We start from the raw sequence: 15,427 nt of genomic DNA on the forward strand, positions 1-15,427 counted from the left end.
GATGTTGCCACACTACAAAGATCGCATTTTCTTATCCAGAGTGTAGGTCCCACGTGATCAGGGAAATCCTTATGAGCAGCCCGTGTCAACTGCCGGAGAAGAGATGACTGTCTTGGAGAGAGGGCAAATGCAGTCCTGGACCGAGAGGAAAAGGTGCCTAGGACAGGGATGTCCTGTGAAAGTACCACCGCAGAGCACAAATAGGACAGAGGAGCCGTTTGTTGTCATTGGAGCAGACAGCTTCTGAAAGACTTGTCACGACAAACTCCCAGGGAAGTGGATCAGATTGGGCTTCTGTCTTGGCCACAAAATCAGGAAGACAAAACAGCATCATGTCATGACCCTGAACTGCAACCTGAGTGGATAGAGCCTGAATTTCCCCAAATCTTGAATGTTGCCAGAGCCAAGAGAAAGAAAGTCTTCTGGGTCAAGAACTAGAAAGAGGACTGGTCTAATGGCTTAAAGGGACCACCGACAAGGTGCTGCAAGACAATGTCCACATTCCATGGAGGTACTGTGGGCATTGGCCAGCATACCCTCTGTCTACAGGTGCAATGAGGATGATGGATGTACCCTGTGACAACAGGAGCTTGGACAGAAGTTGCCTGATCGCCAGAAACGGTGGAAAGGCATAAAGATCCATGTGGTCCCAAGGGAAGAGAAAAGCATCTGTGGCAATGGCCATGGGGACTGAGAATGGAGAGAAAAATGCAGGGAGCCTGAAGTTTTAGCTGGTGGCGAATAAGTCCACAAGAGGCATCCCCCTAAATCGTCACAGGGTTCAACATACATCGTGGTGAAGAGTCCACTCTGTGGAAATGACCTGCGACTCCCGGCTGAGGGAATCTGCCACCACATAGCAAGACCCACTGATGAACTGAGGCCTGTAGCAGATCTGGGAACCATTCCTTGCGTGCCTAGAACGGTGCAATGAGGATGATGGATGTCCCTTGTGACAACCGGAGCTTGGACAGAGGTTGCCTGATCGCCAGAAACGGTGGAAAGGCATATAGACCCAAGTGGTCCCAAGAGAAGAGAAAAGCATCCATGACAATGGCCATGGGATCTGGGATTGGAGAGACAAATGCAGGGAGCCTGAAATTCTGGCTGGTGGCGAATAGATCCACGAGGCATCCCCCAAAGTTGCCACAGGGCTCGACATACATCGTGGTGAAGAGTCCACTCTGGAAACGACCGACTGAGGGAATCTGCCACCATGTTGCAAGATCCACTGATGAATTGAGGCCTGCGAACAATAGTTCTGTCCTCTGTCCAACGCAACGTCTGCTGCGCTTCATCGTTGAGTGTTGAAGAGTGAGTACCCCCGTGGTAAGAGAGATACACCAGAGCTGTGATATTGTCTACAAATACTCCCACCATCTTGCCCTGGAGGATGTGTTGGAAGTGTAGTAGAGCGAGCCAAACTGCTCAAAGTTCCAGAACACTGATGTGGAGAGATGCTTCGTCTTCAGACCAGAGTCTGCCCACGGTGTAATGAAGGAGGGAGCAGCCCCAACTGTGTGTAGAGGCATCTGTGTACACCAGAAAATAACTTAGAGATCCCTGCCAGTGAGAAGATTGGATTCCCTCATCCACCACTGTAGGTCCACAAGATTGTCAGGAGTCCAGCTGATTCGGATCGAGTTGTCTTTCGTTGAGCTGGACCATTGAGAGCGAAGGCAAAACTGTAGGCTCCACATACGCAACTGAGGCCCTGGAACCAGGTGAGTGAGGGAAGCCATGTGGTCCAGTAGTGTTAACCATTCTTTGGTGGGCAGGAGTCATGTATCCATGAAAGATGAGAGAGAAGATTGTCCACTCAGGTCTGCGTTGGGAAAGCCTTCAAAAGAAGAGTCCAAATGTTGACTCCCAAGTAGACAATCTCCTGAGCCCGCCATAAGCAAGATTTGTTGTAATTGATGTAGTTCCCACGGCAGGCACAAAGCTGAAACAGGACTTGGGTCAAGTTGAGAGCCTCTTGGTAAGACAGCACCAGAAGTCAGTCATCCAGATACTGTACGATGTGGATGCCCTGCCTGAGTAACTCCGCGGAAACAGGTGCCATGATCCTGGTGAATACCTGTGGAGCTGTAGATAGGCCGAAACACAGTACTTGGAACTGTAGTGTATGTCCGTCCCAACCGAAACGAAGCAACCATCTGCTCCAGAGATGGACAGGAAATTGCAAGTAAGCATTCTTCAGGTCGAAGGACACCATCCAATCATGTTGGTCGGACAGCAGCCAGTACCGTGCGGATGGTTTCCATTTTGAACTTTGTTGTGGTAATATGTTGATTGAGGAAGGAGAGGCCAATAATTGGACACAATCTTCCCATCACCTTGGGAATCACGAACAGCTGACTGTAGAACCCTGGTGTAGGAGGAGCTTCCTCCACTGCGCCCTTGTTGAGGAGAGCTTTTACTCCCTCCGTCAGAGCCCTGCTTCACTCAGAATCTGTCAAGTAGAAGCCCAAGTGCTGAGGCACCCAAGATACTGGAGGAAAGGAGTGGAAAGGGATCTTGTACCCCTTGTGAAGAACCCATAGAACCCACTTTTCTGTCCCTATGTTCTCCCAGGCAGGGTGATGTCAGGCAAGGCAGCCTCCAATTGAAGAAGTTGGAGAAGGGGAGTCATTTCCGAAATGTCTGGATCTTTGACTGTCTTGAAGAGGGACGTCCAGAATGGTGGGAAGTGCGGTATGGAGAACCGTTGCTGGGTTAGACCAGGACGAGGGTGAGAGTCGGCAGAGGTGGAAGGGCGTGGATGTTTCTTATCAAGTGGTGTTCTTGGTCTTGGCTTCACTTTGATGAGAGCCTTGGCTGCCGCCTCAGTGAGCAAAACCAAAACTGCCTGCTGCGCTTGATCAATGGCCTTCTCCACACTCGCCAAGTTGAACAGTAGATCCGAGTCCACGTCTGAGTGGTGTAGCTGGGCCTTAGAAACCGAACTGAACTGGTGTGGAAGATGTGAGAGATAGGACTCCCTCCACACTGCCCTTGTGTTGGTCAGAGCAAAGACCGTGATCCCTGCTTGGTCCACTGTAGCACGTTGAATGCTGTGTGTATGTTGGTGTAGCTTGGGCCCATGAGCAAATGATCCCTCACCCAACGACGTGAGGAAAAAGAAAGTACTCATTAACCAAAACAGGAAGTTCTGTGTGTCCCCAGTGATAAGAAGAGCCTCCTCAAAGTACATCATCTCCCCTTGAGAAAGTAGGACCTGCAGGTCACCACACACAGTCAGGTATTGAACCAAATCTGGGTTCACCTTTGCAGGAAGGCTTTTACCTTCATCAATGCTAGTCCTATAACTTCTGTAGTGTTGCCTGACAGGATACTTGACAAAGGAAAGCTTAGAGGACTTGTTGGCACATGTCAATGCCTCCGAGGCTTGAGACATCATGAAATCTATGGGATGTGCACACCTTAAGCGAGGAGTGGTGGCAGGAACCTCACTCCTCTGCATGCCCGGGAGAAGGGGTGCAGAGTCCTGTACTACCGGACCACAGGCGTCTAGAAACTTCTCACAGATGAAGTCAATTATGGCTGTGAAGGTAGGGAAAGACTTAAGAAGACAGTCTTCTAAACCCAAGAAATCATCCTCCTTTTCCCCACAGACTGATTCCTGATACCCACCCAGCGACATGGAGGGACGAGAGGTAGAAGAAACACGGAGAGGGGAGTGACAGCCATGCACTGTACCCACACCGATGTGGTGTGAAGGTTGCCATGGAGAACGTTGCTGTGGAGCCAAACGGTGGTGACGATGCACAGCCGAGGGTTTACCATCTGCTGATCCTCCCTTCGAGTGCTGTGGATGGGAGAGAGGAGTGACTCAGTGCTGTCTCTCGCACCCCACCTCCCTTGGACTGAGTGGCTGGATGCATTTGACGCTCCATATTACTACAAGCAGTCCAACTCTCAGCCAAGAGTCTGAGATGGGCTAGCAGGCCAAGAACCTCACATATAGTCATATTTGGTTCCCGGGCAGAAGGAAGCAACACAGAGGCAGACCTCACGCTTCCCCACCTCGGCCTGGGACTATTTTGTGAACGACGGTGCGTCTGCCATTGCGGCACGCTTACCCGAACGAACACTCGATGGCTCGAGCTACCTCCTGTGCCCCCTCGGTTAGGAGTGCCTCTTGCACTCTGCTAGGCACCATGGGCTTTGGGAGGTTGGTCTAGAGCTAGCCAGACACTGCCTGACACAAGGAACTTGCTGGAAGCTTAGCAAGGTTATTAAGACATGAATTTACCTGAGAAGCAATCATATCAGAAAGCATGGACTGCAGTGGAGAGCTGTGAACAAACATGGTGGCAAATTGACCCTCCAAGGGCAGAACCTGGCCTGCCTGGGAGGCCGAATCCTGAGGGGAGATGGAACCCACTGAAGACAGTGAGTCCACATGCACCTCCCCGTGAGGTGTGTCACCAGCCCCAAACCTGCTTCCTGAAGCGCCAACACTATCCTGACGTTTAGCAAGGTCATATCTGGTACGGCACCGGTCCAATTTAGCCTGATAAACCCTGGCTAAATCCATCACCATGACATCCCACCCTGCATATTCCTCACACCTTGAAGAAACAGTAGAGAAACCACGACACGTAATACATATGGTATGAGGTTCACGGGAGATGTTAGGAAGAGCTCTGCTGCATTCCTGACATGTACAAAACCTTTTGGAGGAACCAAAAGAAAAGAAAGAGTGCGCTTGGGCCGGCGGTGGTGTCACAGAGACCCCAGAACCGTCTGTTCCGGACCACTGGCCACCAGTGATAAGCATAACATTGTCTGTTGGGTGACATGCGCCTTCCCCCAGCACGTCACTTTCAGCAGGGGATGGTGGAAAAGAAGCTATGTGAGAAGACATCTTGATAGAAGAAAGAAACCACCAACAGCATAGCAAAAAAAACACGGAGAGCAGTGCATGTAGCTGCGAGGAGTGTCAATAGAGAAGTGGAGAGTGAAGATTGCTACTGCAGGAAGGAATAGGAAAACAGCACATTGACTTGTGCACAAGGGGGGTAGTTGATTTTTTTGTTACAGACCGACACAAGGAGACAATGCATTCATTGGCTATAGTAGAAGGAACAGGTCTTATGTGAAATAAGTAAGTTTTTTTTATACAGTATTATTTCTTAATTTTCATACTATTAAATGATATAAAAACTGAGCAAAAAGTGACAAAAAATTATAACTTGGGGGTGTTAGTGTCAATCTGAATTATTACCATAGATTCTTCACTTTGGCTATTGCACAGTGATAGATGCACCAATTAGGCATGATAATGGAGGGTTAAGTGTACTGTTTCCATGTCAGAGACCCATTTCTGTGTGCTGAGTGCATTACAGAAGTGATTGTATCTGGCATGGAGGTGTACTACATTCCTCTTTTCCTCAACCTAAACCTTCCAGACCTTGGTTTAACACAGCCTGTTCTCGTGCTATACATGATAGAGAGGTTGCCCACAAAAGGTACTTGAGCCTTCCATCTCTTGAGTCTCATGCACTTCATATTTCTGCCCAGAATCATGCCAAGTCTGTTCTTCAACTTGGCAAGCATTCCTTCATTAATAGAAAATGTCAAAATCTTTTGAAATCTAACTGCCCTTGAGACTATTGGCATCTGGCCAAAAACATCTCCAATAACTTTACTTCTTCATCTTTCCCTCCTTTATTTCATCCTGATGGCACCACTGCCATCACATGTCTCTAAAAATTAAACTCTTCTTTCAAACCTATGCTAACAACTTTGCCTTAGAAGATTCTGGGTTTGTTCCTCCCTCTCCTCCTCCCTCTATGTCATGCCTTTGATTGAAATTCTTCACAATGAGGTTTTCCATGTCATAGCTGGCCTAAACCCTTGGAAGGCTTACAGACCTGAAGGGATCCCTCCTATTATTCTCAAAAAACTTTGTCTCCATGCTTGCACCTTGCCTGGCCAAACTCTTCCAACTCTGTCTATTGACTTCTACTTTTCTTTCTTGCTATAAGTTTGCCTACATTCAGCCTGTTCCTCAAAAGGGTGATCGTTCTGATCACTCAAACTACAACCCTATAGCTTTTAATCTCTTACTTGTCTAAAGTCTTTGAATCCATCCTCACTAGAAAGATTCTTAAAATTGTCACTTTACAATCTTCTATCTGATTACCAGTATGGCTTCCGTCAAGGCTACTCTACTGGTGAACTGGCTTTCCTTACTGAGAATTGGTTATTCTATTTTAGAGATTTCGATGATACTCTTGCTGTAGCCTTATACATTTCAAAAACTTTTGATAGAGTCTGGCACAAAGTCTTGACCTCAAATCTATCCTCCTATGATTTTTATCCTTCCCTCTGCAACATAATCTTGAGTTTCTTCTCTGACTGTTCTATTGCTGCTGTGGTAAAGAGCCACTGTTCTTTTCCTAAATCTATTAATAGTGGTGTTCCTGAGAGTTCTGTCCTGTTACCCTCTCTCTTCCTATAATTCATTAGTGGTGTTCTAAAGCAAATTTCTTCCCCTATCCATTTGTATGCTGATGATACCACCTTACACTTTTCCATGACTTTTCAGACAACCAACCTTTCATGAAATTAACATATCCTGGAGGATTGTCACAGAATAAATGACTTCTGATCTTTTTAAGATTTCTGATTGGGGCAGAGAAAACTTAGTAGTGTTCAATACCTCAAAAAAACTAATTCCTCCATCTGTCAATTTGCCACAACCTTCCAGACAACTATCCACCCTTCTTCAATGACACTCAACCATCCCCCTCATCTAAAATTAATATCGTCAGTCTATCCTTTACTTATAAGTAATCTAAACTGGAAACTTCATATCTCATTTCTTGTTAAAACAGTTTCTATGAAATTAGGTGTTATGAGGCATCTCCACCAGTTTCTCACACCTAAAGATGCACATACTGCTATTTATAATAATACATTGCAATTCAGCACTGTGGGTGGGTTATTGCTGTCCTATGGTGACAATATATGTTCCTAGTCTGACTCCCCATGTCTCTTTGTTGGAATGTTATGTTGGACATGGAGCAGTCTTCCCCAATGCCTAAGTCTCCATTGCCTTCAGGTACTGAGAAGCATGGGAGTTTGGAGAAGGACAACTTAGATAAGTTGGCTAAGTCCACCAGCTATCTTCATACAATTGGGTACTTATCAAACAATGAAGTCATACAACTGATCATAAGCTAAGTATAATTCTGAAAGAAAACTTGGGAGTTGAAGATGTGGTGATTGAAGCTGGTGGCAACAATGTTGTTGTTGTTCCTAGGTTTGGTTCCAATCACAATTTTTATAAAGTAAGTTATTTGAATGATAACCTATATACTAAAATCTATATATATTTCAAAAATCAATTAGTTCACACAAAAAAAAACTAATAATGATAGGTATTTAGGCAAAATTTATGGGAAGATATGGGTCTTGCTTTATCTTTGTGGTGAAGGTAAATCTTGCCTGATCGTTCCCTTCCCAAGTTGCAGGAAGGTAGCAATTGCTCTTAAGAATACCGATTTCTCCCAGATGGTATCCTTAAACTGATAAAGGTGGAGGGTATGTTAAAGAATCCATCTCACTGACTGTGGTTTCCCTCACAAACAGTGTGAGTGCACTTGATGTCATCAAGTCGAGTTAACCTCGTTAAATAAAATACAATGTGTTATTCAATCATATCTCCTTAAATACCAAGTAATATTAAGGGGACCATCCGGTTAGGTTTTCAAAAAATCGAAAATAAAGAGGTACGCGAGTAATTTTTTTTTTTTTTTTTTTTTTTTTCACTGATAGATGACTATTACACGATGTTAGTTTAGTAGTTGCAAGCGAATTGAACCATAAATAACTGCATGAAAAATAAAAAATCATTTAATAAAAAAAATTTTCCTATAAACTTTGTCACTGGAGGTACAAATATGAAGTATGTGGTATAACAAAACTTTCCATCTCAGAGAATTTTTTATTTTTTATTTTGATGGCCATTATTTATTTTTTTCATGAAATTACATTACGGCACAGAAAATACATTTTTCCAAATTCTATGAGATGGAAATGTAGCAGCTTCATTGAGCTTCAAATTGATACCTCAAAATTGAAAATCCGTTGAGATATGTGGGAGAAGATACAATTTGAATGATAAAAAAGTGAAAACTGAGAAAAAAGCAAAAAACCCCAGAGATGTCATTGCGGTTCATGTTAATTGATTTTGCGCTAAGTGGGGCTCTACTGTATACATATATATATACTATATATATATATATATATATATATATATATATATATATATATATATATATATATATATATATATATATATATATATATATATATATATATATATATATATATATATATATATATATATATACAGTGATACCTTAACATATGAATTTAATTCGTTCTGTGATGATCGTTGTATATAAAAAAAATCGTACACCAAACAAATTTTTCCCATAGAAATTAATGGAAATATAATTAATTCTTTCTTGTGATACAAATTTACCCCTCCAAAAAATTAACATGCTTTAAATACCAACCAAATATAGATTTAATATAAGACAAATACAATGTTTATTGTATGCATGATACAAATGTACTATATTGCCGAAAATAACAACTTAACCCTCAAAACTCAGGACATGTCGATAGACGTTCATCACGCAAGACTCGGGGCACATCAATAGACGTTTAGGCTTTTTTAGGGAAAAATTTGGCTATTTTGTTCCCGTTTCCTTTGCTTGCGAGCTGGCAACACTCATCAGGAGTAAACACATGCTATACATCACTGTGTCACCAACTCCCATGATGGATGGTGGGAGCGACAGTGATTTCATGGTGTCCAATTCTGCCATCTCTCCTGCGCGAGACTTCTGGTTCTTTGCATTGCAAAGAGGAAGAGTTGCTTGTGGGCAGAACACCATTTGTACTCACTGGTTTATTGAATTTCCAAGTGTAATCAGTATGTGAATACAGGCTATTTTGTGTGTTTCTTGCCAAACTTTTACTTTTGAGATCCATGATCTTGAGTTCACAAAACTTAATAAAAAATACACACTGCCGAGGAGCACATACACATACATGCAAAAAGGATGAACAACAATACACAACGCGGGCTGAATGTTTGGGTAGACGCAGGTAGCCGAGCGATCGCTGCGCCAGATGGCTATTCGTATCTTTAAAATATCTTCGTATTTTGAGGCGTATATTATATGAAATTTTTCGTCACATATAAAAAAAAAATCACATGTTGGGGCATTTGTATCTCGAGGTATTACTATATATATATATATATATATATATATATATATATATATATATATATATATATATATATATATATATATATATATATATATATATATATATATTACTACTCATGAGTTTTGTACTTGCTTGGTTCCTTAGGTATAGCACAAAATTTCAGGATCAGAAAACATTGGAAAAAAAGGCCCATTTGTTCCAGCTCATTAAAATAACTGACTTCCACCTCTCCTCCAACACATACACACACACACACACACACACACAAGGTTATTAAGTCAAATGAGACATTGGTGAGGGAAACTGTAGACAAAAAGAGATGTGTGGTGACATTTGGTGTGGAGGAGGATAAGACACCGAGTAAAATGGAGAGAGAGAAAAACATAAAAAAGGTGATAAATAATATCATTAATGTGGTGCAGGAGGAGGGAAAAGACCTAGTACAAGAAATAGAGGACTTCCATAGAATTGGAAAGTTCACAGGAGAAGGTATGAGGCCAATAAGAATCAAACTTAAGTCACAAAAGGATGTAGATGAATTGGTGGAGAAGTCATGGAGGCTAGCCCAGCAGGAAACAACAAGGAAGATTTGGTTGAGAAGAGATCTCGGTGAAAAGGAAAGAGAAATGTTAAATGAGTTGAGAAAGGAGGCTTTGAAAAAAATGAAGAGAGGACAGAAGAGGAGAAGAAAGAGTTTTTCTGGAGAATCTTGGATATGAGACTGAGGAAGTGGTTCATAACCCAGAAAAGTACAGCAAGAAAGGACTAAAGAAACTTACGTATGAGCGGAATGTAATGTATTCCAACATAAATGGAGTGATATCGGGATTTTAGAACTCAACGATTACTTGAGGGACAAGAACCCAGATATTGTGGGTCTTACTGAAACAAAACTGAGAGAGGGAGAAGACCTGATGATGGTTGGAGAAGGAAATATAATGTTTGGAAAAGAAATAGAGTAGGTAAGATGGGAGGAGGAGTGATGTTGCTGGTTAAAAAGATATAAAGGTGGATCAAGTGAAAGAAGGTATGGGAAAGGCAGAAGTGCTAAAGATCAGAGCAGAAACTAATGAAGGAAAAAGAGGCACTACATAGTGGTGTACGTACCACCTAAGACAAATGCATGGTCAGTACAGGAATATGAAGAAATGATAAGTGATACAGGAACATGTCTGGAAGAAATGTTGGGTGGCTGTGAACGAACTATAATGATGGGAGATTTTAATTGTAAAGAGGTGTGTTGGGAGGACTGGTCAATGGAAGGATCAGAGACAACATGGGGAAATACACTATTGACACTGGCAATGGAAAATGTGTTAACTCAGTGGGTCAAAGAAGATACTAGGTTTGGAGGAGAGGGAGCATCGTCAAGACTGGACTTGGTCTTTAGTACAGAGCCAATGGTCATTGAGGAGATGAGGGTGGAGTGCCCTTTAGCAAAGAGTGATCATGCAGTTTTGGAGTTCAAGGTGATAGATGAAGAGAAATCTAGAAGAAATGAAGAATATAAAGTGGGAAGATGGAATTATGCCAAGACAGATTTTGGAAACCTAAAGAAATTCTTTCAAGAGACAAATTGGATGAAATTCAAGAGTGCTAAGGAGCAAATGAAAAGTGGAAGGAATTTATAAAAATATACAAAGAAGGTGAGAAAAATTTGTACCAATAAGACAACATAGAAGTTGGAAAGCAGGACTGGTTTAACGATAGATGTGAAAAGGCTAGAACAAGAAAAGAGGATGCATGGAAGAGGTGGAGAAGGAAAAGACGGATTAAGCAGTGGGAAAGTTACAAAAGAGCAAGAAATGAATATGTGTTGATTAGAAGAGAAGAAAGAAAGAAACAAGAAAAGGATATAATTGATAAATGTAAAGACCAACCAAGGCTTTTTACAGACATGTGAACAACAACATCAAAAATAGAGAAAGTATTGAAAGTTTAGAAGTAAATGGAGTATGCAGTGAAGATCCCAGGAAATGGCAGAGGCTATGAATGGATGCTTTCGGAAGGTATTCACAAAGGAGACTGCTTTTGACAAACCACTGGTAATGGAACAGAAAGGGATTATGAAGGAGTTTCAAGTAACTGTGGAGGAGATCAAGAATATGATGGGGAGTTTAGAAGTGAGAAAAGCTGTGGGACCTGATGGGGTATCAGGATGGATTTTAAGAGAATGCAGGGAGCAACTGGCAGAAAAAGTTTGTGAAGTAATTGATGCCTCATTAAGGGAAGGTGTAGTGCCCCAAGACTGGAAAAGAGCTAACATTGTCCCAATCTATAAATCAGGTAACAAGAGAGACCCATTGAACTATAGACCAGTGTCACTTACAAGTGTGGTAGCTAAGATGTGTGAGAGGGTGGTGAAGAATAGATGGACAGACTTCTTGGAGAAAAATGACATACTTTGTGAGTGTCAATTTGGTTTTAGAAAAGGGCGTTCATGCACGACAAACCTGATATGTTACTATTCGAGGGTGATAGATGTAATACAGGAAAGAGATGGTTGGGCTGATGGAATATATCTGGATTTAAAAAAGGCCTTTGATAAGGTACCACACCGGAGACTGATCTGGAAACTTGAAATGGTAGGAGGAGTGCATGGCAGTTTACTAAAATGGATGGAAGACTTTTGGTAGGAAGAGAAATGAGAACAATAATTAAGGACAGACCATCAGAATGGGGCTTGGTGGAGAGTGGAGTTCCACAGGGATCAGTGTTGGCACCAGTAATGTTCGCGGTCTACATAAATGACATGGTGGATGGGGTGTCCAGTTATGTGAGCCTATTTGCAGACGATGCAAAATTGTTAAGAAAAGTGAGATGTGACAAAGATTGCGAACTACTCCAGGAAGACTTGGACAGAATATGGAAATGGAGCTGTACATGGCAAATGGAGTTCAACACGACAAAATGCAAGAAAATAGAGTTTGGCAAGAGTGAAAGAAGAATCAGGAGTATGTACAAGATAGGAAATGAAGACATAAAACCAGTCATGAAGAAAAAGACCTTGGGGTGACAATTACCAATGACCTATCGCCAGAGAGACATATAAACAAAATAATTGGAGAAGTATTGAACTTATTGAGGAACATAAGAGTGGCGTTCGTATATTTAGATGAAGAAATGATGAAGAAAATAATTACTGCAATGATAAGACCGAGGCTTGAATATGCAACAATACAGTGGGCTCGAACTTAAAGAAACACATAAGGAAACTAGAGAAAGTACAGAGGGCTGCAACAAAATGGTGCCTGACTTAAGAGATTTGACTTATGAAGACAGACTGAAAAGAATGCAACTTCCGACCCTGGAAAACAGAAGAGAAAGGGAGACCTGATAGCAATATACAGAGTGATGATTGGCATGGAAAAATGGATAGGGAAGATCTGTGTATGTGGAATGAAAGAATGTCGAGAGGGCATGGGAAAAAACTAAAATGGCCACTTATAGGAGAGATGTGAAAAAATATAGCTTCCCTCATAGAAGGGTGGAAGCATGGAATAGTTTAGACGTGGAAGTGGTCAACGCAAGGAATATTCATGATTTTAAGAAAAAGCTGGACATTAGTAGATATGGAGACGGGACAGCACGAGCATAGCTCTTTTCCCGTATGTTACAATTAGGTAAATACACACACACACACACACACAGAGCTTAGCTCGGGCCCTGTAATACACAAATAGGTAAATAGGTAAATACACACACACACACACACACACACACACACACACACACACACACACACACACACACACACACAAACACACCGTCATGGCAGAGTTGTAAACACATTGACGTTCGTGGCGCAATGTTATCCACCCCAAAATTGGAGCCTGGAAGACTTCTGACCAGCCTGGTTGTATATTTTGGGAGGGGAGATATCGCTACAGGTGTCCCGTCTCTAAAAGTTAAGGGAAAACAGTGAAACGAGTGGAAAATGGCAACGGGAGTGAGGAAGGGGTCCGGGGATAGTGGTAGCGGTACAGTAATACTCCGCTTAACGAACGTTCGTGTAACGAATTTCCAGTTTAACGTACTATATAAAGTTAGACCAATATGTCTGCATAACGTACAGCCACATCCATTTTAGCGAATTTTCTGGGTTTGAATTTGCCGGGTGAGGGACCGAACTCGGTAGCTTCGGTGTGATGTGTGATTGGCTGGTTCCCCGCCTCTGTCTCTAGTGCTCCTGGTGCTGGTATTGGCTGCCTCTGTCTCACTCTCTCCCGCTCTGCAGTACGAAGAGGATGACCTGTATTTCTGCTCTGTTTAACGTGTTTTTGCCGCTTAACACATTACCCGCGTTAGTGCAATACGCTAGACTCTGCCTCACTGCGGCAAACTTTGATCCACTTCTGCACAAATTACAGTGGAGCTATCAGTGAGAGAATTTGTAGGTAGCTCCTCTAACTTCCAATGACTCATATGACATCATAAAAATAGTAGTACACCGGTACAATTTTATTTAACCCATATACTACAGTAATTGTCCACATATCCAGATTATAGCAGCCAAGGCCCTGGCGGATACGTGAAATATCTGGATATGCGGAATTTCCTCTCCCAACCACTTATAAATTAAGAAAAAAACATGTACATAACCCAAATAGGTAAGAAACAATGAATGACAGCACATTAAATGATTGTGTAAACAATAATGACTTCCTGGAGCATGATAAAATTCTCTAGAAAATTTGAGGGTTAGGAAGGTGCCATCAGTAGCATCATGGCAATCTCCTGTTTCACTGCTGAATTGGACACTATCTGAGTCATTATTAGTGTGTTGAAATGAGATAATGATAGTGAAGTATTTATTGTTTGTCTGGTACAGCTTTCTACCTCTGTCTCAACATAATTTTTTGTAATAGTGTTATTGTGAGAGCTATGTCATGTAAAGTTGTGATGATGAAGGCAGTAAGAAAAAAACCAAGTGTTTGAAAAGGTCATAATAGTCTTATGATATAGAGAGATGGTGGAGAAGCCTGGCAGTGAGGCATGGAGTGAGGCAGGGTCTTGGAGGGGTAGATAACACGCATGACGGAGGGGAGAGTGGAGGTCAGAATTGAAAGTCCAGCTGTCTCACAACAATACATTTTTTTTTTTTTCTAGTTATCTTCTCTTCTTGATGTTTCTTATTCTAATTCTTGTCAACTTATACCTGTCAGGCAAAAATTAGAGAGCTAAATGACACACCTCCCTACTTGACTCCTGTCCACGTACTGTGTAGTAGAGATGGCAGTTTTGGTCCGAGTAGTACTCGGTTTACTCGGTTTCTGGATTTGAGTGAGTGCTACTCGGTTTACTCGGTTTTCATAATTCAATTACATGTTCAATTTATGCGTTGAAAATGTAATACAAGCCTTTAAACTAAGGAGTAAAGATTTTTTTTTTGGTATTTTGTTGGGGAAGAAGGCGGTGCATGCCGCACAACCACCCAGACATTAAATCTCCCGGATGGGAAATTTAAAGTCAAACTCTGACAAATAAAGTGAGCCAGCAATTTCCCATTAACCTCTTCAGTCTTCACTACTGACCGCCGGAACCCGCTTGGAGCCATATCCGGCTTGCCGCTCGAGGATTTGAATCCAAATTATTGAAATTAGCTAATTAAGGCCATAAAACTTCACAAAATCATATATATATATATATATATATATATATATATATATATATATATATATATATATATATATATATATTCAGAATTACATTAGTGTGACTTGGAAAAAAGAGAGAGAGAGAGAGAGAGAGAGAGAGAGAGAGAGAGAGAGAGAGAGAGAGAGAGAGAGAGAGAGAGAGAGAGAGAGAGAGAGAGAGAGAGTGTATTCACCTAGTTGTAATTTTACAGGGCCTGGGTATCATACTCGTGTGGCCCCGTCTCCATATCTACACACATCCAACTTTCCTTTAAAACTATGCACACTCCTCGCTGACACCAGCTCCTCACTCAAACCATTCCACACCTCCACACATCTTTGTGGGAAACTATATTTCTTCACATCCTTCAGACATCCACTCAGCACATCCACACCCTTCCTACTCAGATGCACACCATCCCTAGCATACAAATCCCTTCGCCCATAGAACCTATCCCATACATCCACAAAGCTTACACCCACATCCTTACACATCCCTTTTACCCGATCATTCACACCAATGGCTCTAG

The 15,427-nt window shown here is 42.1% G+C and overlaps 1 protein-coding gene across 10 annotated transcripts in view; it reads right to left on the bottom strand.

Moving 5' to 3' along the window:
* LOC123500132 (E3 ubiquitin-protein ligase RNF185-like) overlaps positions 1–15,427 on the bottom strand; it is a 237,748-nt gene that overhangs the window by 27,405 nt on the left and 194,916 nt on the right. Inside the window, exon 4 of one of the 10 annotated variants that reach the window (XM_045248811.1) lies at positions 3,637–3,811. The exons of 7 other annotated variants lie outside the window; for them this stretch is intronic. In XM_045248811.1, the coding sequence (XP_045104746.1) occupies positions 3,637–3,811 (175 nt within the window). Of the gene's footprint in view, positions 1–3,636; positions 3,812–15,427 lie in introns of those variants that run through there. 2 more of the 10 variants (XM_045248808.1, XM_045248806.1) reach the window with 2 other exon arrangements.

This window comes from Portunus trituberculatus, chromosome 50 (genome assembly GCF_017591435.1).
Source record: "Portunus trituberculatus isolate SZX2019 chromosome 50, ASM1759143v1, whole genome shotgun sequence".
Taxonomy (NCBI): Eukaryota; Metazoa; Arthropoda; class Malacostraca; order Decapoda; family Portunidae; genus Portunus; species Portunus trituberculatus.